General features: G+C 41.4%; 6 protein-coding genes across 6 annotated transcripts; 4 read left to right on the top strand and 2 right to left on the bottom strand.

Annotated features, from left to right (window-relative positions):
• Window positions 1–725: 725 nt before the first annotated feature.
• MELLADRAFT_45161 (uncharacterized protein) lies at window positions 726–2,967 on the top strand (the record flags this gene model as incomplete). Its single annotated transcript, XM_007415227.1, has 6 exons — window positions 726–829; window positions 940–980; window positions 1,059–1,152; window positions 1,225–1,649; window positions 2,005–2,252; window positions 2,320–2,967. The coding sequence occupies 6 exons, from the start codon at window positions 744–746 to the stop codon at window positions 2,641–2,643; spliced, it is 1,218 nt and encodes a 405-aa protein (XP_007415289.1).
• Window positions 2,968–3,383: 416 nt separating this feature from the next.
• Window positions 3,384–5,706, top strand: MELLADRAFT_92190 (uncharacterized protein; the record flags this gene model as incomplete). The annotated part of the gene is made up of 10 exons (XM_007415228.1): window positions 3,384–3,818; window positions 3,916–4,010; window positions 4,063–4,078; window positions 4,153–4,171; window positions 4,218–4,484; window positions 4,556–5,001; window positions 5,066–5,123; window positions 5,194–5,232; window positions 5,330–5,582; window positions 5,682–5,706. 10 exons carry the CDS (start codon window positions 3,384–3,386, stop codon window positions 5,704–5,706), a joined length of 1,653 nt encoding a protein of 550 aa, XP_007415290.1.
• Window positions 5,707–6,294: 588 nt separating this feature from the next.
• MELLADRAFT_92191 (uncharacterized protein) lies at window positions 6,295–7,568 on the bottom strand (the record flags this gene model as incomplete). The annotated part of the gene is made up of 5 exons (XM_007415234.1): window positions 6,295–6,415; window positions 6,476–6,774; window positions 6,843–6,851; window positions 7,019–7,293; window positions 7,355–7,568. The coding sequence occupies 5 exons, from the start codon at window positions 7,566–7,568 to the stop codon at window positions 6,295–6,297; spliced, it is 918 nt and encodes a 305-aa protein (XP_007415296.1).
• Window positions 7,569–8,489: 921 nt separating this feature from the next.
• MELLADRAFT_92192 (uncharacterized protein) lies at window positions 8,490–10,751 on the bottom strand (the record flags this gene model as incomplete). The annotated part of the gene is made up of 8 exons (XM_007415233.1): window positions 8,490–8,740; window positions 8,831–8,900; window positions 8,958–9,172; window positions 9,226–9,355; window positions 9,411–9,578; window positions 9,641–10,048; window positions 10,114–10,469; window positions 10,577–10,751. 8 exons carry the CDS (start codon window positions 10,749–10,751, stop codon window positions 8,490–8,492), a joined length of 1,773 nt encoding a protein of 590 aa, XP_007415295.1.
• Window positions 10,752–11,033: 282 nt separating this feature from the next.
• On the top strand, window positions 11,034–12,838 carry MELLADRAFT_73002 (uncharacterized protein; the record flags this gene model as incomplete). Its single annotated transcript, XM_007415229.1, has 7 exons — window positions 11,034–11,221; window positions 11,313–11,466; window positions 11,552–11,668; window positions 11,778–11,996; window positions 12,083–12,216; window positions 12,319–12,417; window positions 12,539–12,838. The coding sequence occupies 7 exons, from the start codon at window positions 11,144–11,146 to the stop codon at window positions 12,707–12,709; spliced, it is 972 nt and encodes a 323-aa protein (XP_007415291.1).
• A 382-nt stretch (window positions 12,839–13,220) lies between these two features.
• Window positions 13,221–14,597, top strand: MELLADRAFT_73003 (uncharacterized protein; the record flags this gene model as incomplete). Its single annotated transcript, XM_007415230.1, has 3 exons — window positions 13,221–13,813; window positions 13,896–14,158; window positions 14,259–14,597. 3 exons carry the CDS (start codon window positions 13,423–13,425, stop codon window positions 14,316–14,318), a joined length of 714 nt encoding a protein of 237 aa, XP_007415292.1.
• Window positions 14,598–22,076: the final 7,479 nt, after the last annotated feature.

Here is a 22,076-nt window from a genome sequence, read left to right on the forward strand (position 1 = left end):
AGAATCAAGTCGTTTAGTTTCTGGCTATCTTGCCTTGGTGCTTTTTTTGATTGCTCAAGGTGTTCAACATTCGATTTGTGGTGATGCTACAAGCAATCAACAAAACAGCCGGATCAAAAGATCAGCTTTTATGATTTCTGCTGTTATTGCACTTCCGATCGCATGCTTGGCTTATCTTTTCGTCAGTCATGCAGATCCTCTCTAAACCAAAAATCCTAGAAAGATTCGATAATCTGTCTTCTAACTAAGATCTCTTCTCATCACGAAATACTTGATACGTCCTTCTTACAATTTTAGATGCCTGACACGTCGATTCCTTGGTCAACTATCTTACCATTTGCGTTGATCTTTGCTCTGGCCAAAGACGTGATCCAACCTCTTTTCACATCAGAAGGGGAATCAAGAATTGGAGTCTTAGGATCCACTATCATCAGTACCGCTGGTTGTTTATTAGTTGGATCTTGTGCTTTTGGTTCTGGAATTGGAAATTGGATTGATTTCTTAATCGGGATAGTTTCGTACATTGGTAAATGATCACTTTTTACAATCTATTCGTTCTTGATCGATTTCTGATGTTCATTTTCGATTTGGGTGGGGTATTTTCTTTTTCTTTAGGTTTCTCAAATTCGAATCAACAAATTAATTTATATGCTAGTTCGACTACTACAATTCATCATCATCATCATCAACCTAGTTCTCAAGTTGATCAGTTCTTGGGGTTTTCTAAAAAGGTTAAATTGATTATGAAGAAGATTTTGGAAAAACCTGAGAGTCGAAAGATTTATTTCTTTTTATGTTTGAATCTTGGATTTATGTTGATTCAGATGTTGTGAGTTATCAAAAACAAAAAATCTTCAATACAAAAAATCTTCAAAAATGATATTTTTGAATGGATTAGTTTAGTTTCTGACTTTGGTTTGAGTTGATTGAATTTTTTAGGTATGGGGTATGGACTAACAGTTTAGGATTGATTAGTGATTGTAAGTTTATGATTTATGGATCTTAGTATACACTTTCGAATTGGCATCAGAACTGAATGAGACTCGGATCTTTTTTAGCTATTCATATGTTTTTCGATTGTATGGCTATTGGTATGGGTCTTTTCGCATCTGTCATGTCAACTTGGCCAGCAGATGAACAATTTCCATACGGGTACTTTAGTCTTTATCTATTCTAAAGTATCTTTCGGATTGATACTGACCTCCATTGAAATCTGATCAATAGATACGGAAGGGTCGAAACTTTATCAGGATTCGCAAACGCAGTGTTTTTGATCTTGATCTCATTGTTTATCATCTTTGAAGCCATTCAACGGTTATTACATCCACCAGAGATGAACACTAATCAATTATTGGTGGTTAGCACACTTGGATTCTTGGTTAACCTTGTGGGGATGTTTGCTACGGGTCATCATCATCATCATCATGGTGGTGGTGGTGGTTGTCATAGTCATTCTCACGCTCCCACGCATGACCATGCTCACAAACACGATCACATTCACGATCATAAACACGATCATAAACACGATCATAAACATGACCACGATCACGATCATAAACATGACCACGATCACAAACACGACCATGATCACAAACACGATCATGATCATGCTCACGATCATGGTCATGGTCATACTCACGATTGTTCGAGTCACTCACATTCACACTCTAAACCTTCTTCACCCGATCATCATCATCATCCGGTTCCTCAACGCGATCAAACCCCTCCTGCAGCCACCTCTACTGTTCATTCGGATACTTCTGATCATCATAGTCCCGATCACCATCACCATCATCATTCAGATGCTCATTCACATGCTCATAGTGAAACGAGTGTTGGTCATACTGAACACGATCATCATAAACACGATGCTCACTCACACCACGATCACGATCACGATCATGGACACGATCATGGACACGATCATGGACATAGTCATGGTAAGATGATTTCAAGCTTACTTGAAATCACGAGTATAATACTAATGATCACCCTTTCAATCAGGTCACTCTCATAATATGAAAGGAGTTTTTTTACATGTGATGGCCGATACATTAGGATCATTAGGAGTGATCATTTCGACCTTATTGATTGAAAGATATGGATGGACTGGATTCGATCCATTAGCTTCGATCTTCATTGCAGTTTTAATCTTTGGATCGGTGATTCCATTAGTAGAAGAATGTGGAAAAGTATTAGTACTTCAATTATCGAAAGAAAAAGAAATGGAAGTGAGAAGAGCGTTAACGAAGGTTTGTTTGAATTTAAAAAAGTGAAAAAATCGAAAAGAAAAAAACTGATGAATGATTTTTTTGTTAGTTGAGAACTATTGAAGGGTTAAGTTCATATGCTGCACCAAGGTTTTGGCCATTAGATTCATCTGAAACGATTATTGGATCGATCCATTTACAATTATTACCGATCCCATCTACGATTGATGGGAATGAAAGAATAAGATATGAAGGATTTGAGTTGATGAAGGAAAGAGTTAGGAAAGTGATGTTTAAGGAGATTAATGGATTGAAGGAATTGATGATTCAGGTTGAAGGAGTTGATGGGATTAGAGGTTGTTTTTGTTTGGTTGTAACGGATTCGGGTGGGAGGTTTGATGGGGTTGGTAATTTGAATGGGAATGAGAAATGAAAATATTTGGAGTTTTGGGTATTAATCAATCAATCAATCAATCAATACTTTAAATAGATATACATATAGGTTTCTTTTTTCTTATCTTTTCTTTCTTTATGTTTTTTGGTTTGGTTTGGTCTTTCTTTCTTTGGATTTTTTTTTGGATTTCTAGAATTTTGAATTTGAATTTGAATTTGAATTTCAAAGTTTTGATTCAGTGTGTTTCTTTTTGCTTTACTCGTTCTTTTGTTCAACTCAACTTTAGTTTTCAAATCAATTTTTTTTCTTATTTTTTTTTGTTGTTGAACTTCAATTGAAATCAAAAAATTCTTATTCTTTCTCAAATCAAATCAAATGGATTACATTTGAGGTTTTGGATTTTTGAGTTTGGTTTACACATGGATTCCAAAGAAGTTGGAGTGAAGACGGAAGCTTTGAGATAGATTTGGTGATGAACAAAATTGAAGAAGGAGTATGTACCGAGTCACCGAGCCCGAGTGGTAAACCGAGTTTCCGGAGGTAGCGGCCTTCGGGAGAGCGCTGGCAGCCGCCCACTGGCACTGGCACTGGCACTGCCAGTCGCTCAAAGCCCATGAAAATATGGCTTCTGAACCCTTTCCCGCGTTGAACCTCGTATGATGTCCACTCGCCTGACATACTCACTACACACTCCGTGAAACCAGACAAAGGGTACTTCCTTCATCTGGTGTCGCGAAGGTTCCTTCTATCCACACAGCGTCGCACCTTCATCACACAAAATGCTTCTCATTGACTTCATCAACCAACTCGCCACAGACTACCCTGAGCTTCATTTGACCATCACCCTTCGTGACTTCATCCATTTTACTGCTCTGGCGGCCGAAATCATTGCTCGGACCAACGGCACATGGATTTCTCGGAGCAATGGCAATTCAGTGGTCCCTTTCCTGCGCAAAGTGCTGAATATAGCTCTTCTGAAACACATCTGTTACGACCTCTGGCACACAATTGCGCCCACAATACACCAATACCGAGTTCAACCAGCACTTGTAATTCAACAATATGGACACCTTCCGGAGCATCATCCAGTCCACATACCAGAAACAACCCTTGTATCTCCTGTCAAAAACTGTCTGCTCTGCAAAAAACGCCCCAAGTTACATCACCGTTGTTGCCTAGATGGCTATCTGTACGACCTAGATGGTGTGCACACTGTGGGAATTGTTACACTGAAATGTCCTGATCAGTAGCCTAAAGTAGCGCCTTAACCAACACCAAACTTGTCTTCTAATTGATTCTTCTTCAAACCAGATTGTCCGACTTATTACCGTCCCAGTTACTACTCCAACAACAAGTTTTGCACTTATTACTTGGCCCTGGACGGACACAACCCAGATGTCTTTCAGGTTAGTTGTCATTTTTTCATGACACACCGGCTGGCCAACTTTTTTTGTCAAGGGTTGATGGTCGCTCAGTGAGTGCTTTCGCTTTTTTGGTCTCATTACAATAAATAGACTAATTTATTTCTCTCTTCACCGTCCCAAAAAGTGTTTCCAATTTCAACCTTGTAAACTTATTCAACTCCGTCCACATCAACGATGTGACACTCCCAGCGCTCCATGCGGCACCAACCGTCCTTCCGGCGATGTCCGAAATCACTTGCCAAGATGGCTCAGAGCTCCATGTCCTACTCAACAAAGCAGACTCTGCATACGGGCGTGTAACCGTGGACACCTATATTCAGCCAGAAAAACGTTATGAAGATGCAATGAAGAAGGTGCTGGAATGGATTGCTCTGGAAGGAACCAAGCACCACAACCATGCGTGCTCTGGTTGTGTCCAAATAGTACCTCTTGCTGGCGAGCAAGCCAAACTGGCCTGTTCGTAGCTCGCTCGCCCCCTCAACGTCACTCCAAACTTTCACCTTTGTGCTGACTTGTTTATGTTGTAGACATCCGTGCAGTAGTCACCAATGGCATTACCATCGGCCACTCGCGATGCACTGCTACCTCTCAACAACTGCGTGAGCTCGCAGCAACCGATGGCTTGCCCCCGCCCAAAGGACCATGCACAACCTCTTTGACAGGTGTTCACGACCGCTTTTGCGGATTTCACGAAAAACACCTTGGTCGACATTGTCAAGCTCAGCCATGCACCGCAGACGCACTTGAAGGCACGAAAACCTGCAAAGAGCACGTGGAGTCGTATTCTAAATTCAAAGCGCGAGTCACTGGCAACTTTGCCCTCACTTCGATTCTTCACAGGCCAGGTTCAAATCGCCCTTCCGACCCTACGGTGCACCAAGACTGGAACACCGCCGAGCTGGTAGGCCTGGAAGACGTCCAAGAAGGCGACGAGGCCGATCGTGTTCATGAGGCGGTTGCGAAGGTGGAGATGGTAAGAAAGCGGATTGGGTGTGCCTCTCTTGCAGCCGCACTCACAATGACCAGCTCATCGTGAGTACGTGTGGAATCATCCTGGAACACGAGACATTCTTTCACTCAGAAAGCGTGAGCGCGGTGCGTGTAAGTTGCTTTTAATCTATCAATCAAACTTCCCTTTGCTGACGTGCTTTCATCTTTCCCTCAGGATTTTATCCTGAGGACCTTTCCAAAACAAATTACACAGGTCTGTTTTTATGATAATGCCTGTAAGCTTGTCGACCACATTTACCACAGACACAAAGAAGAAGACTACAAACCCTTCATGAAATTGGTTTTCCCAGTCGACCCCTTCCACTTCCGAGGACACAAAGCCAGCGACGACTTCTGCCAGCATTATACCGACCCCAAGCGCTTTCCTGAACTACAAAAGGATGGTAATTGGGTTTTTAATTCTTCAGCAGCTGAGATGACCAACATCTGGTATGGCGGTTTTGCATTGCTTGCACAAAGCATGTCTGCCATCCGCTTCAACTTTATGATGGAGGACATGATTGAGAGGAGGAATGAATGGTTGATACAAAGGCTGTCCAAAAGGTCAAACATCTCCTTTCTAGGTGACCTTACACTATAATCAATGACATGCACAATCATGCTCAAAGTTCATACACCATTGTTTTTTCACCTTTCACCGAGTTGCATTTTGTCTGCCACTGTTTGAAATGATGTTGGATTAGACCATGATTACTATGTGATAAATGATATAAAGTCGGCTGCTTCTTCTACCCTGGTTGCCTATGTCAAAGACTTCTGAGAAGAACATGCCTCTATAATGATTGTTTTTGAAACCAAGACGTACAAAAAAATTAAGATACAATGATTTAGAAAACCATCTCTATTTTCTATTTCATTGGTTACACAAGACGTCCCCCCATTATGATTTGTAGACAAGAAAGATAAACAAGGAGTTATCTTTAAATAATACGTATCCTGTTTTCAAAAAATTATCTACAGGTGTATCTGTCAAAATGCAACTACTTACTGATAGAAGATTTACAAACGGTAACTTGAATAATGTTTTTGAGACTGTGATGACTGTGATGAAGCTCATTGTATCTTATCGAACAATGATGAGGACAAAGAGTCAACATGGTGAAGCTTTACATTACAAATTCTCATTTCTTGGATGGCATGATAGGCAAGGTAAATTAAAATGATTAAGTTAAGTATCTTATAGTTCTACTTATTGAAAGGTGGGTACAATTAATGGTGTCAACCCGGAAATGGATACAAGTGTCTAGCAATGACATCACTCGTGCCTTGGCAAAGCAGGCAAATCACCTAGGACCCTACAGAACTTTCCACAAAAGTGCTCGTGTGGAAAGCGCTTGATAGCAGAACTACCAAAATTCCCAATGGTCCACGGCACACTAAAAAACATGCCACTTGGTCAGTGGCGTTTTTGGCAGCACAAAAAAGTAAATACTAACTTGACATTGTGTACAACGGCCTCGGTGATGAGTGGGCCTACACCCTGAAACCCGCCAATAATGCTGGTACGCCCGCTGCGCTCGTAAGACCAGTGTGAGAAAGCTGAGAGCAATGCCTGTACTGGGCGAGATAGAGGGTGATGAATATCAGGAATTGGAATGAGCTCAAATGTGTCGTCCTTGCTGAACTGCTCCCGAGCGCCTTCTACCAGCTCTTCGGCAGTGAATGTGTTTAGTTCGGAGTGAGCTGGATGGACGCGAGCTCCCTCGTGCATCAGGCCTACAACATTCTCTTGAAACTGGACCAAGGAAAGCCATTGGATTACTAAATGCCGATTGGTTAAAAAATGATAATAAGGAACCTCACCACCTCACCCTCAAAGCCTGCATAGTTTCCCACTCGGTGTCTGTGGTGTTAACCATGGTCATTTGATCCCAAAGATTGTTCCGGAAGAGGTTGAGTTGCACAGAGACGTGAAGGTTAGTCTGGGCGATTCCAAGATACGTGGACAGGGGTCGATCATGTCCATGGAAGGCACGAACCCCCATTTCAATGCTGTGTTCTCCACGGGTAAGTGTGGCTTTGAATGTGGCACAAAAATCCCACGAATTTACCAGTTGGTTGGTGACAGTGATCTGGGCGGGTCGCCCGTGAAACCACCAAGTGGTCACATCACCAATGGAAACGCAGCGAATCCCAAAGATGGTGACGTTGGGGTTGGGAACAATAATTGAAACTAAGTTGTGCGTGACCGCAATGGTTTCCTGGCCAAATTGTCGCAAATCTACATTGTCTGGGAGGGCCAGCAGTATGTTTGCTGATAGGAACATACAATGAACACCTGGTCAACAAAACTCCCCAAAAGACAAATAACATACCCATTCCACATATGCTATGCAAGGTCACCGGTGAGGTGTCATGTTCCTCGACATGAGGATCAATCACATTATCAATCCCGCTATCACCACTACTGGTAGACTCCTCTTTGTCAGACACGAAATTCACGTCAGATGATAACTCATTCACAGTTGTGTTGGTTGATTCAGCACTGTTGCTGTCAGGGTTGTAGAGATGTTTGGATGGATGTTCCATGAGGGTGCTACAAAAATGGGGAACAAAAGTGTAAGCACAAAAAAAAACACAGTGTCCTAAATGTATCAGGAGCTTACAGACAAGGCAGTGGAGGTGCGATGTTTGTTGGTGGAATGAGATAATCAAAGAAAAGATTTGATGAAGGAACTGATGAACGGAGTGAATGCAAGAACCACTTCCATATATGCATTTGGATTCCCCCGGACCTACCAACTAGAGTCAATGGTGTAGTGAGTGTGCAAGGGTAAGGCTGTCCCCATTCTCAGGTCGGTTAGAGGTATTGACAGTATTGGCTATGGCTACATGCCTTGGATGGTCAGTCGGTGCTAGGATTTAAATTCTCATTTCACTAAATCTGCACTTACTCAGCATTCCGAGGTTAGTTGTTCGGTTGTAGCACTACATCCTCATTTCTGGGACCAACCTAACCTAACCAGCTATGCTTTCAAAGTAACTAGGAGTGGAGTGGAAAGACCTAGTGGTTATTGAATTTTTGGGTGAGTGATTTTAGGTCAAGATTGAGGGTGTCGACTTTGACATTTGAGATAGACGTGCTATACTCCTTAGCGAGCCGAGCCCCTGCAATCCTGTAAGAGTTATCCAGGGGGAAAGATACAAGGAACCGAGCCCAGTTTTACAAGCATTCAAGGAGTGCCACTTAACTGCATCAATGGAGTATTGTTTTGGCGCCAGCTAGGAAAGAAAAGACTTTACAATTTTAGGTTGGTATGTGAGGTTAAGTTAACATGACCTTGTGACCTTACGTTATGGAGGTCACAATCACAATATGGTCACAGATTGGTATAGTCACTTCCAGATACAGATAGTAGTAGACTTTGTTTGTGGAAGGAAATCAAACACAGGAGACAACATGTTTTTGTCAGTTCCAGGTACAGATAGGAATAAGACGGATATGGGCATTCATTCACCCAATTTTCGTTTGCAGCCTGCTACAGGTGCGGCAGAGGAAGTAGAGGCCGGAGTAGAGGAAGAGGAAGAAGTGCTTGGAGGACAGCCTGCAAGTATAAACTCTTGACGAAAGCGTGTACGAGCTGCTCCTAATGTGACTGCCACCAATGGCATTGTCTGCTCTTGAAGCCACGATTCCCAGTCTTTTGCTTTTCTTTTGGTGACAATGCCAATCCACTTGGAATGCCGATAGATAGTTCGCTCTTTCTTGATGTAGCGGTCGCCATATCAAAGGTCCCACACAGATAGCACACTCATTGATTGAGTCAACTTGCTCCAATTGAGGAGCTCACCAATTGGGGAGGATAAGTCGGGCCAGTGTTGTCGATTGTTGGCACTTGAGCTGTTGGGTAGCTTATCATTCTGGAAAGTTGTGATCAGATGGCAGTTCATCATATATATTGTGACCAAAGTACTCACTGGTTTGGGGTTGGGAATCAAGTCAACCCCTTTGCCAATTATAATGATTTTGCCTCCATGGTTGCTATGGTTACCAAACGTGTCCAAAATGTTTTGAGAGCGGGTAGACGGCACGATGGTGATTTTGCCATCAACGGCGCTAGGATTCCCCACGCTGGGGTCCAAATTGTCTGGAGGTTGGGTAGAACTTGAATCACTTTGAGAGTAGGTGGGAGCTGCGAGGGAAGAAGTTGAGGCAGACAGTGCCATGGGAATGCTGGGGTGTCACTATAGTATGCGGCATAAATGAGCTGGTCAAGGCGGGGACATTCTTCAGGCTTGAATGTGTTGGCTTTAACAAATATCTCGCGAGGTGCAATTGGTAGTCGAGAGGGGATGTTGATAGAACCCGTGCGCTGCTGATGAATGACAGTGTCAGTGCGGAAAATCCATGTCGAGCGCAAAAAAACCCACCCAGCCCTCCGATTTTGGGTCCCAGAATTGGAGCCTCCTACTCCAAACCGGACCGTCTGAAAGGCTTGCTTTGAGTGCAGCCTCGCTCACAAGGGGCTGGCATTGCTGTAGAGAAAATGAGGGCCACTTCGGCGCAATAAAGCTGAAAAATAAGGGGGGTTGTTCCGCCTGGACATATCAAAGGGGGATTCAGTACAAAGAATTGGCAACCAAACAGAGGAAATAATCACCTGCAGCCATGCAGTGACATGAACAACTTTGCTCTCGTCGGCGTCAAAAGATTTCATTTGCAACAATGTTTGTTCTCTGGCCGATTGAAGGTCAAAAAAGGCGGCCAGTTGTTCACTGTTGAACTCATGGGCAACGAGGCCTCCGGCTTGCGCGCTTTGAGTGGGGATGCGTCGATGGACAGGAATTTCAGGGGGGGCTGAGCCCGAGGCAGTCTCGCAATTGTGCTGATCTTGGTGATGGATGTGAGAGGCTGAAGGTGGTGGTCTTTGGTGAAAAGGATTGAAATTGTTGGTACTGGTTACGATGCCACGGTTTAAGAAAGGGTGAGAGGCACCATGGTTGCCAAGACCAAGAGGTTTCCGATGTCCCTTTGCCCCACAGACTTGGTCACCCACATTTTGACAGCACTAAAAGCAGGAAACGTAAGCTGGGGGGTTCAACAGCAGTAAAATGAATGGTCTGAGATGCTCACGGAGGCGCATGCTTTGAAGACACAGTTCTTGTTGCCTCTGCGTGCGTCTGCGATTTGATGGGTGGGCCCGGTCTTTCCTTTCACGCCAAAACACGTAATTGAAGGGTCAGCTGAGGTGCCGCTAGATGATGTGGAGTCTGTCGTGTTGAAGAGCCTATTCAATAGGCTTTGGCTAGGTGTGACCGGGTGAGGAAGTGCAGGCGATGTGGGGCGATTGGAGTTTGCAGAGGGTGGGCGTGGAAAAAGGGCAGCTGGCCAGTGGCCAGCGTTGATTGACGCAATTTCAAAATTTAATTGATCATCACTCCATGTGTGATAAAAGTGACCACTTGTTCCATGTGGGGCTTTATGCCACACTGTGATATATGACACACATTAAAGATATATTGAGAATCAGTGAAGGTTATATTGAAAATGAGAGATGTGGATAATCAGACGGAGACTGAGAGATCAGATGATCAACTTGCCGCGACCCTCCAAGCATTAGGTAGTCTGTTGATATACTTTAATGGCGTAGTCTTCTGCCCGGCGTCACAACTGGGGCATGCTATGCCTACGAGACCGTCGGTAGTGGGTTGAGGAAGCGGAGTGGTGGCAGGTAAACGCTTGAAATCGCGTTTGATGAAGCGCGTATCCATCGTAGCGTGTGGTGGGAAGTGGATTGAGTAAGACCAGTGGAACTGGTTGGAGAAGGTCTACTCTGCCCAATGGTTACTCGGGATTTCAACATCAAGTGAAAGATAGCGTGGCGTGTCACCGTGCATGTAAGGCAATGGATGGCCTTGTGACATTATGGTGGAGGCCTGTCATGCGACAGTGAAATATTGGGGAAACGTAGTACTGCCTGGCACTGGCACTACTGCCAGGATTCTCCCGAAGGCCGCGTGTTCCCCGAGTTTCGGTTAAGTGAAGTCACTAGGCTGGCCATGACTTCTTCCGATCATCCATTCAACACAACATTAACATCTCGATCAGGAATATCAAATCAACTCAGCTTTCCATCGAAATCGAAACACCACGAATCCAAAGAATGAACTCAACCGAAGAACCAGACACATCAACCCTACTAATCGAAAAACACATCAACTTTATACAATCATTAGATAAAGTAAGAAACCTCAATCAAACTCAAATCAAACCAAAAAAAAACCGAAACACAAACTAAAGTGATGATGATGGGATGGGTTTTTTCTTCATAGAAAGAAGATTCATTAAGTTATCATTTAACAGAACATTTAAGATTGAATGGAATTTATTGGGCTTTAGTATCCATACAACTTTTAAAAAAACCTAATACTTTATCAAAAGATGAAATGATTCAATGGGTTTTAAAGTGTTGGGATCCAATTGAAGGTAAACTCTCATTCGTTTATCGTTGATTTGAAAATTCTGATTATTTTTTTGGTTTTTTGGGGGGTTTTTGGGGGGTTTTGTAAAGGTGGTTTTTCACCTCATCCATTTCATGATCCTCATCTTCATTCTACTTTAAGTGCTATTCAAATCTTAGTGATGCAAAACTCGCTAGATAAAGTAGATAAACAGAAAATCACAAATTGTAAGTCTTTGATCGACTTCGAATCAAATCCCCCCAAAAAAACCCTTTAAACAAATCAGACTAATCTCTTCATTAATTTGATTTTTTTTGTTTTGGTTTTTGTATGTAGATATCTTAGCAAGATTTAATGATCAAACAGGTTCATTTTCAGGTGATCAATGGAACGAAACCGATACAAGGTTTTCATACTGTGCTATCTCAGGTTTATCTCTCTTAGGCACCTTACAACAATTAAATCAATCACGTGCAACCGATTATTTAATCAATTGTCAAAACTTTGATGGTGGATTTGGTATGATTCAAGGATCTGAATCTCATGCTGCATATGGTAAAAAAAAACTTGATTCTTCTTTTACCTACAAGTGTATGTTTTTTGTTTTGCTGATTGGTTCTTTTTTTGGGGGGGGGAAATAGTTTGGACTTCGGTAGCTGCTTTGGCTATTTTAGGAAACTTGGATTTGATTGATCAGAATAAATTAGGTTGGTGGTTAAGTGAAAGACAATTAGAAAATGGAGGATTGAATGGTAGACCAGAGAAACTAGAAGATGTAAGTTTTTGGATGATCTTAAAAAAGATGTGTAGAATGAATTAGATTCCTTATGAAGGGAGTTTTCTTTTTTTTTTTGGTTTGGTTTGGTTTGATTTATAGGTTTGTTATTCTTGGTGGGCATTAGCTTCATTAGAAATTATTGGTAAAACTCATTGGATTGATGGAAACAAATTAAAATCATTTATTCTTTCATGTCAAGTTCAGTTAAACTCTTTTTTCTCACACAAAATCTTCTTAAACATAAACCAAAAAGCGTAAGTTTTGTTCCTGAGTGTTTGTGTTGATTGTTTTTTTTTTGGTTTGATTGTAACCTTTTTAGGATTCAAATTTAGGTGGAATTGCAGATAGACCAAATGATATGCCAGATCTTTGGCATACAATCTTTGGTTTATCTGGACTTTCGATTTTAAATTTTCATGGATTAGAAAAGATTGATCCGATTTATTGTATACCAACTGAATTTACCAAATCTTTAAATCATCAAAGTTGAATCGATTTTTAAAGGTTTAAATTTAATCTTTCGGTTTATGTTTGTATAAATTGATGATGATTTTTTTATTGAGCTTGTTTTTTTGTGTTGGATCTGATGTTGATTGTAAAAATAAAGTGAATTTCTTGGAAAACTGTTCAAAGATTTATACAAAACTATTGATCATTAAATGATCATGTGTTTGATTCTTAAATGGTTGTGAAGGATATATAGTCATTGATGTTATTGAGAGGAGGATTGTCTGATGAGAATCAACTTGAAGGATTCACAGTGAAAATGATTTAATTGATTTCCTCAGAAGTTCAAGTGGAAGCATATCTCAAAGTACAATACAAGAAGTGACCCAGTCAAAGAACTCAAAAAACCGTTGACAGTGACGGTTTATAAGTCCACTCATAGAGTCCGACCCGAGTCGGTGCTCTACCTTGATGGCTACAAACGCGTTGCTTCTTTTGGCTGCCGCGTTCAGCTGACTGAATAACTTCTACTTACACCACTTTTATTTCTTTCACATCTTCAAGGTCTTCTCATCTCAAAAGCAATCTCAAGAAACGCAACTGAGGATAAACACACCCTTGAATGTCTAGAATTTCTTTCTTTTATCCGATCGTCAAATCTCACCAGCCGGTCCATCTATTCAATTGAGAAAAATCATCAAACATAAACTCTAACTTACACCGACCGATTGTCAGACGAAGCAAAAGTGAAAGAAGATGGACAAATTCGTGATCAGAAGTAAACCAGGAACTGAGCTTTCTACTAAAAAACCTATTGATCAATTCAAAAAACAATATACACGACCTGTTCCAGTTCATCGAAAGAAAAGTTCAATCTCATCAAGATTACCTGAAGTTGGATTCATTTCAAGTTCAGTTTCAAAGATCAATCGACAAATCGATTCAAGTTTAAAAGACCCTTCTAATCCCATCACACATAATGATGGATACAAACGAGCTCAACATGTAGTTAGTTCGAGTACTGGTCATCAACAATCTAATGGTTCTTCGGCTTCTAGTTCAAGTAAATGGCAAGAAGTTAGAAATAAAAAACTTCAAGAACAAGCTAAAAGTGCCGATACCAAAGTCCTTAAGAATGTGATTGCTTGTAAGTCAAAGTTTTCTTGATCTAATAAGATCTTTGAAAAAAACTGTATCTTTAAACTGACTCGAGTTTTCTTTGATATTAGATATCAATGGGTATACAGGTCACAAGATCACCAATCAACAACTCATCAACATGATCGTCTCAGCTGGAGGACAAGTGAGAAGGATGCAATCTGGAACATGCACACATGTGATCACTTCTATGGAATTAAGTGGAAGTAAAACCCAAAAAGAATTAATGAGAAAAAAGTCAGGTGTACCGGTAGTGAGACCTGAATGGGTGATTGAGAGTGTTAGATTAGGTAAACGACAAGCTGAATGGAAATTTTCAGTTTCTGAACATGATGTAAGTTAATTTTTTTTGGTTTATCATTCTTGTTTTTGATTTAAAGTTGACTGATTTATTTGGGGGGTGGGGTGGAATTTTGGTTTGTCTTGATTTGTAGACACAGAAAAAGATTACTTCAGTGTTTGGTCAAAGTGATCAAGGTCAAAAAGTGACATGATCATCAGATCATCTAGATTACTTTTCTGACCTCCTTTTTTTACATTATATCTACCTTGACATCTATACCCTATTCTTCTTGTCTGTCTTAGTATCTTTGTTACTCTATTCTTTTTGATTCTTGTATCCCCTTGACTCTCTTTCTCATTCTAGATCTTTAATTTGTTTATTTCAATATACCCTGCATTTTCTTTGAATGTATCTTTCAGTACATCCAACATGTTCAACATTTTGACTGACTTCTAAAAAGCTCCTAAAGAGATCAGAGTTTTCAAAAGCTAAGTAGAAGCAAATTCTCTTTAGATAGAGGTTGGTATAATCAGTTCAATGATGTTTTGGAGGTAGAACTTTGCAGATGTGGCAGTGGAGTTGAAAGATTGTGAGCAAAAGATTTTCCCACAATCAAGTGTACAGAATGCTTAAGGTCTCTCAAATCACTTCTGCATGATTGGTCACAGCATCAAGCTAAGATTTTAAAGCCATTCAGTCCAGATCTCACTTCAAGAATAAATCCAAACTTGAAGCATGTGTCAATTTGAATTCAATTCCTGGTGTATGTGTCTGGGCATTTTCATTTTGAAGCTTAAAACTGTCAATTCTCAATCCTATAGAACCTTATAGACCTCATGACTTATCAGAACAGTACTTTCTCTCTCACTGTATGGTACCTGGATGATGGCTGATCATTGCTTCTTTCCAGTTGAGCACATTACAATTTCATAATGTCAAGGAGAATATTTTGACTGCACATCCTACAATTTATTAAGACCTTACCCCAGATCAAGAGCTTTTGATCAATGGTAGATTATGAATTGTAAAATAAACTCCTTCTATGGAATATGTACTTGTCTAAACTCCATGCTTTTATGATGATTCTCAGAGCAAGCAGCTGTGAGTACCAAACTTGGGTCTTGTGACTCCTTTTCTATCCTCTTACAATGGAGGTGTAATCAGAACAATTCATCTGATTGCATGATTTCTATGAACCACTGGTATCATTATCAAATGAAAGTGCTTGGGAGGCCAGCTCTTAATGATGAAGTTTTCTATGTTCTTGGATATTTTTCTGGATGAGGCATGTTCCATTGTGACAATCTCCAGAGGTTTGGTCAATCTTCTAGCTATATTCTCAGCTTGATGCAAAGAAAGAAGAACTTCTGTACATTCAGGATATCTATGACACTTATTGGGGTTAGACCTGCTACATGAGGCAGGCTGGTGTTGAAAAATGTTAGGATTTGACCTCACTGAGATTTTTTGGATTTTCCTACAGATTTGACCTATTTTGTTGATCAAAATACCCAGAATTTAACATTTTGCAAAAAACATGCAGTAAAAATTCAATGGGATCCAATGGCTAATTGACCAGATCCCAAGTAAACCAGAGTCTCTTAACAAAAAAATGTTGAGTTTTAGGTATTTTGTGGGTAAGTTATGTGTTGAAGAATGTCAGAAATGGGAGTGTTCTTTGGGACTTGACCTGTTTGAATTAGTTTTGCAATTAAATCTCTTACACCAACCTCAACAGGAGCTTTCCTGGTTCATGCAAAGATAATGTATCTTTTGTGCTTATGCTTGTACAGTTGTAAGCTCAGCTGTGCACTTTTTTTCAGGATACTACTAATCCATTACCACAACCACTCCACTATTCTTTCTCCAATTGTGGAGCAGTTGAATAGTAGTTTTTGACCCCACAAACTTTACACTATATATGGCAGAGTCTGTGCACTACACTTTGGGGGAGGGAATATCCCAATATAGCACAGTGGCTGCCCCACAATGGGCCAGGGTTGGGTTTAATCTGCTGTATGGTGGAGCAATGCCCTGTACCCAGGGGCTCACTATAGCCAGCAACATGGTAAGCCACTTGACCATACCTCTTCCCTTTTCTAACCATCATCAACTACACTAGAACCAATATGGATGGTGGCACCTGAAAATATCTTTGAATAGTAGCCAACAGTCCCCCTTGGACACTCTCAAATTTGGCTGAGCTATGGGTACTATAACAGAGCAGTCAAACTCATGATGAGGTGTGTGTACTCTTTGATCTTCCTCAGAGTAGACACCTTTCTGACAAATCTAATCATTTATTTTTAAATATCCTGTGACTTTCAATGGCACTCACCAAAAACTCATTGCCAAGCTTGGATTTGCTTCAGGTTCCAGGAGTGACTGTTGCTTTGTGCACTAGGAGCCAAACCAATCCGGCCTGCGGCTGCCATCCCAAACAGCTCTACCAACACATAGCAATTGTGAAAGTTAAGAACAGGTAGTGTATGTAAGATTACATGTATCAACTCACATAGTAGTGCAAGTCCATCAAACTTGCCCTCACCAAATGGAATGTTTGCCCCTATTCAATCAAAACTAGATTCTCACATCTCTAAATTGAAATTCATGTTTTAGGTAAGTCTTCAAAAAATCAAAAATCAACTTCAACATCAGCTGGTGTGTGTGTGCTTTGAACATATACAAGTGAGCACAAATCTTAAACAAACATTTTTCTACCCATGAAATCACTTATAATCTGTTCTCAACAATTGAGATGGTTTCACTATATGCTGGACATTGAATAGTGGTAGTTCATTCAAATGGTATGATTAGAATGCTATGTGGTGTGTATATCAACTACACAGTGCACAGGTTGGGTATATATTTGAGTTTGGTCTATAACAAGTATAAGTATTAGCCTTGGGTTATAGGCTATGATGATCTCATGACCACAATAAAATTGATTTTTGGGGGGTCCAAAAAGCCATCATAAGTAATTATGAAAGCTACAATGTATGATCACTTCATTTGGGGTGCCTAACCTTGTGCACATTTGTCTGACACAAGGGATTTTCCACCCTTTTGATACATATTCCGGTTGGCTCATCACTGGCACAATTTTAATTGCCTTTGGTGGTAGCTAGGTACAGTATATGGCTAGTGTTTGTTGATATTCTCTGGTTTGGTATTGGGAAACAGAAAGTGGACACAAAAGGAGTCAGTGTGTATAAGTTGCTGTGAAGTTTCTTGACAGTGCTGGAAGCTCATTTGCAAGACATTGTCATTGTATCAGTATATCTAACAGAGTGAATACAAATATATATCAGAAATATTAGCCGGTCTCAAACCAAACCCGGTTGCCAAAAAACCCGGTACACCCAGTTGTTTCTGAACCGGGTGAACTGGGTAGGTCAGCAAAAAGCCAATCGGTGAAAACTTTTAAGTTCACCCTTTTCCCTCCACACATCTACAAAGTTGACTTTCAAAGTTAATACAAGCCACTTAAGCCACCACCATGCCACACAAAAAAACCACAAAGAAGCAAAGCGCCTCACTACCTACATATACAGCTAGTACGCCTTTGATCACTTCGACTCCAGCAAATCCCGGAAATCTATCTTCTCTATCTTCTGTATCTTCGCTATCGGGAATTCCTATCATTTCAGCTGGTCAAGGATCCCCCTCTGCTCATCTCTCTCAAGCCGACCTCATCCATCTACAGGTTCTCGCAAGTGGCGGATCCCGCGTGATTGCTCCGGGATACATCAACTATCCCTTTCAAGCCCCCTCTGCGAATTTCAATCACGGTCCGCTCATGAGTCCAGGATCTCAGCCTGAGCCTGACTTGGGTTCCGTTTCAGCAATGGAATCAACAAACCCTCATGCCTCAGAACCTGTCCCTGAAAAGAAAAAAAGGGGCCGTCCGAAGAAGTCTGATATTGAGGTTTTTGAAGAGTCCAAGAGTGGTCAAGTCTCTTGGTTCGCAAAGCGGCCCAATGGCTTGTCTGACATCGATGTCGTTGCCTTATGGTTGGCCGAGGACGATAACTTTCAACGTTGGAAAAGTCAAAAACCAAGCAAGATTGCAGTAGCCGCTATCTGCGCGGCTCATATGAAGGAAAGCCACCAAATTGATTGATCACCTAGAGAAGTGGACAAGAAGGTACGGTCTGCTTACCACTTCCCACTTCACGTGGTTTGGTATTGATTTGTTTTTTCTCATGATTTTTCTGGATCAATTACGTAGATCAAGTACCTTGAAGAACAATTCAAAGCTGGCTTCAAACAAATTAACTCAACGGGCCAGGGTGTTCTCAACAATGACGATTACAAGGAGGAGCTTGAAAAGTTAGATTTAATATCGCAAACCGTAGATAGCGAAGGTGAGGAGGTAATTGTGGGCAAGTTAGCTAAATCGAAGAAGGGTAAAGCTCCTGAAAAAGGAACTGCATTGGGTATGTTAGTTTTGAAAACTAACCGATCAGGCATCATAGTTATACTCATGTCTTTCTGTTCGTTCTTTAGAGAAAGCGATCGCGGTGTGTCCTTGGTATTGTCTCTTGGAAACGGTGATGTTGGAAAGATCCAACATAATCCCTGAGGCGACTCGTGACACCTTAGGGAATGTATCTTTTGAGTCGTTTGGTTTGGATTCGAAGTCGAAATTGAAACGTAGCGTGTTGGATTTAGAACTGGATGATTTAGATGATAAGGATGACTTGGATATGAAAGAAGGCTATGCAGCATCCGATGAGGATGTGAAGGAAGTGATCAAAAAGGACGATGGCACATGGGTGCGTGAGGTGGGACGCAGGCAAACTAAGCGTAAGTATGGCTTGGTGTATGTGGTCCAGGTACAGATGCTGACTAACTGTGATTCTAGGCGAGAGGCGCAATTCGAGGAACGGCAGTGCTAGTCGAGACACTCTTGGTCTACAAACCTTGATGAACGATTTCTTACCTTCAAAAGAAGAACGTCAAATGGCGGCGAAAGACTCTCAAAAGAAGGATAAAGAGCATATGCGATTGAATTCAAAGATCGCCAACGCCATCACGGCCATGTCAACCAATCGCCAAGAGGATGTTAAGCTCAAACGCGAGCAACTACGTGGGGAAGCGGTCACCAGGTTCATGGCGATGGGCGACAATTTTGATGAAGCATTCAGAAAGGCTTCCATGATGTACCCTGGGCCTGAAGAGCCTCAAATCCCTCACACCAGTAGTAGTAAGTGTACTCTGGAGGGGTCATCCAAGCCCCCCCCTTCTGAAGGATCATCGGGCTCTGAGCCCAAAAGCCCAAGGAGATACCATTCATCTGATGATTTGGATATGTACTACGGGACTCCATAGTACCCATCAGGTTGGTACTATAGGACCGAATAAGGTAAGCTCTTTGCTTTTTGGAGAGCTTACGTTATAGATATATAAACTGACACATATGTTTATATACTGCTGTCAGATCCAAACGTGATCATCTATCAAATCGGCGAATTGGCCAATCAAATAATTTTTTTCTGGTCTCGTTTTTTTATTGTTTTTGTTTCAAAACCAAAATAAATTCCCCCAAAAAAATTTGTGCTCTGGTCATCTGCTAAATACTCACTTTAAAAATTTTTTGTCTCGTTTATTTATCTGTTTATGTAAAAACAAAATCAAATACTACCAAGCAATTTTTTATCTTGATCTCACTTTATTCCCCCCTATGATGGCTAAACAAAATTGTCTCGTTCTTGTTTTGAAATCAATCTATTTACCTTGTTCAAGTTCTCATATTGCGAAAGAATCCCATAGCGAATTTGAGTCGAGTTTGAATGCTTGGTTTTGGGAACTCGTAAAGCATTTGAAAAGAATCACATTTCAAAAATACTACACTTACACCTTGCAAACTTGTTTGAGAAGAGTAAAAACATTTCATGTGTCGGTGAGGAATGACAGTGAGAACACTGAAGAGACGTAGTTACATAATAGGAAGCCCTGGAAATTGTAGAGATCACACTTCAGACTCGGAGGATCTGACCCATAGTATCAAGACATATTACTGAGAAATTCCTGAAATAAATGCTCGCGTCTTTGATCGGATAAACGTGCGTTGCCCATAGCCGCCAAGACCTCTTCCTCGTCACTTGGAAATGGCTCTCGGTGTCCCTCCCAATCATCTGTTGAACCTAAATCAAACGTCCCATCTTCCTCTTCAACATAATTATGTATCACCACACACGCGGAAAGCCAAGCATTGAGGTGGCTCGCACTCTTTCTACCTTTGATAACAATCCTAGACTCCTTACAAGATTGAAATCTACCCTTCCAAACCCCATTGGTGTGTTTGGAGACAATTTGAGCCAGACTTAATGCAAAATTGAAATGACGATGAGGGTGATCGAGCTCTTGATTTCTAGGTTTCTTGAAAGCGGGAACTATGAACTTTGATGAACTGTAACCAGAGTCTGCTAAGAGGTACTCCCCTGGGCTAAAAAACCCTTCAATTTTTTTAAAAAACTGCAGAACCCATCTGTCAGTGACAAGTGACTCATCCCTGACAATTGATAATGTTGGACTCACCTCTGATGATTTGAGCACTCTTTGATCATGTGCACTACCACACCACCCATGGTGAGCATAGATGATACGTCTTCGATGATCACAAATGATCATCGAATTCACAGCATAGATCGACTTTCAACAGTAATAATCTTCACAGTTCTTCTGGGGCGCATACGCTAGAGGGATAAGGGTTCCATCAATAAAACCGACACAGTCCTTGAAAAACGATGAAGCCCCGATAGCAGATTTGATGATCTTTTGTTCTTCAGGTGTAGGCCACTTGACATATCAAGATTCAATTCTGTTGATGGCCTAGATACAACGGTAAGTATAATTATCCACACTCCCTTCTGAAGTAACTGTCAGCACCCAATATGTTCCCAGTGAGATAAACTAATGGGCTTACCGGCCATTGAAAATAGCTTCGCTAAGACACGACACTGCCCTCCATTACCAGAAAGACCAAAATTGGCCATTGCAACCAATAGCTGCCATCTGACCGGAGCTTGAGGGAAGGATGAATTGTTATAAAAAATTGGATCACCTTCAATCTGATAGACAAGGTTGTTAAACGCGCGCTTTGACATCCGGGCCTAAAGCAATCAAAACATCAGTTAATTTGAAACCTGGAAAAAACAATGGCCTTGACGTACTGCAACAAACCATGTCCGATCACCTTCATTCCACCATTCGTCAAAACAAGCCACCTTTCTCTCACGGCGCCACACATGGGGGATTCTAGGAGCAAGGTAACGTTTCTTCTGAGCTCGTTCTATTCCAAAAGCTAAGATTGCCAAGGTAGATTTGTCATCCAGGCGTTGGCGTTTTTGAGATCTAGTGAGAGACATGGACTCGAAGGTACTAGTCACGATTAATTGAGAGGCCATCAACAGGAGAGTGTCTTGAATGTTGGAATTGACTGTAGCTTCATCGCCATCTGAATTGAGCTGATCTAGAAGTATAACGGCGGCCAAGATGGTAGTGAAGTTGGTGGGATTTGTCCTTGAATCGTAATAGTTGGTGGCCAGGGACGCCACCTGAAGTGCAAAGAAACACTTCAGGTAGGCTAAGACGTCGCGGCGGGTTGTGGAGGTTGGCATCGAGGACCAAGGAGGAGGGTAGGTTGGACTCCCACTTGATCGGAGGTGAGTATTTGGGTCTGAAACCTGAAGTCCCAACCGGGTGTACCGTGGTACACCCAGTCCCCGCCAAAAAATGACTGGGTGTACCGGGTTTTTGCAAACCCGGTTTTACTTTGAGACCGGCTATTGTATAAACTGGGCTTGTCAATCTCTGCAAACCCAAGCGTTCCAGAATCCAATGTTGATATCTTCATGCATTCATACAACAAGATGTGTTTTGATACATTGAAATTTATACCTATCAGACTTCCATATCTCATGATTTTATTTCTTTACCTCAAAGAAAACAATGGAGGGATTGT

The sequence above is a fragment of the Melampsora larici-populina genome, assembly GCF_000204055.1.
Source record: "Melampsora larici-populina 98AG31 unplaced genomic scaffold MELLAscaffold_49, whole genome shotgun sequence".
Lineage (NCBI taxonomy): Eukaryota > Fungi > Basidiomycota > Pucciniomycetes > Pucciniales > Melampsoraceae > Melampsora > Melampsora laricis-populina.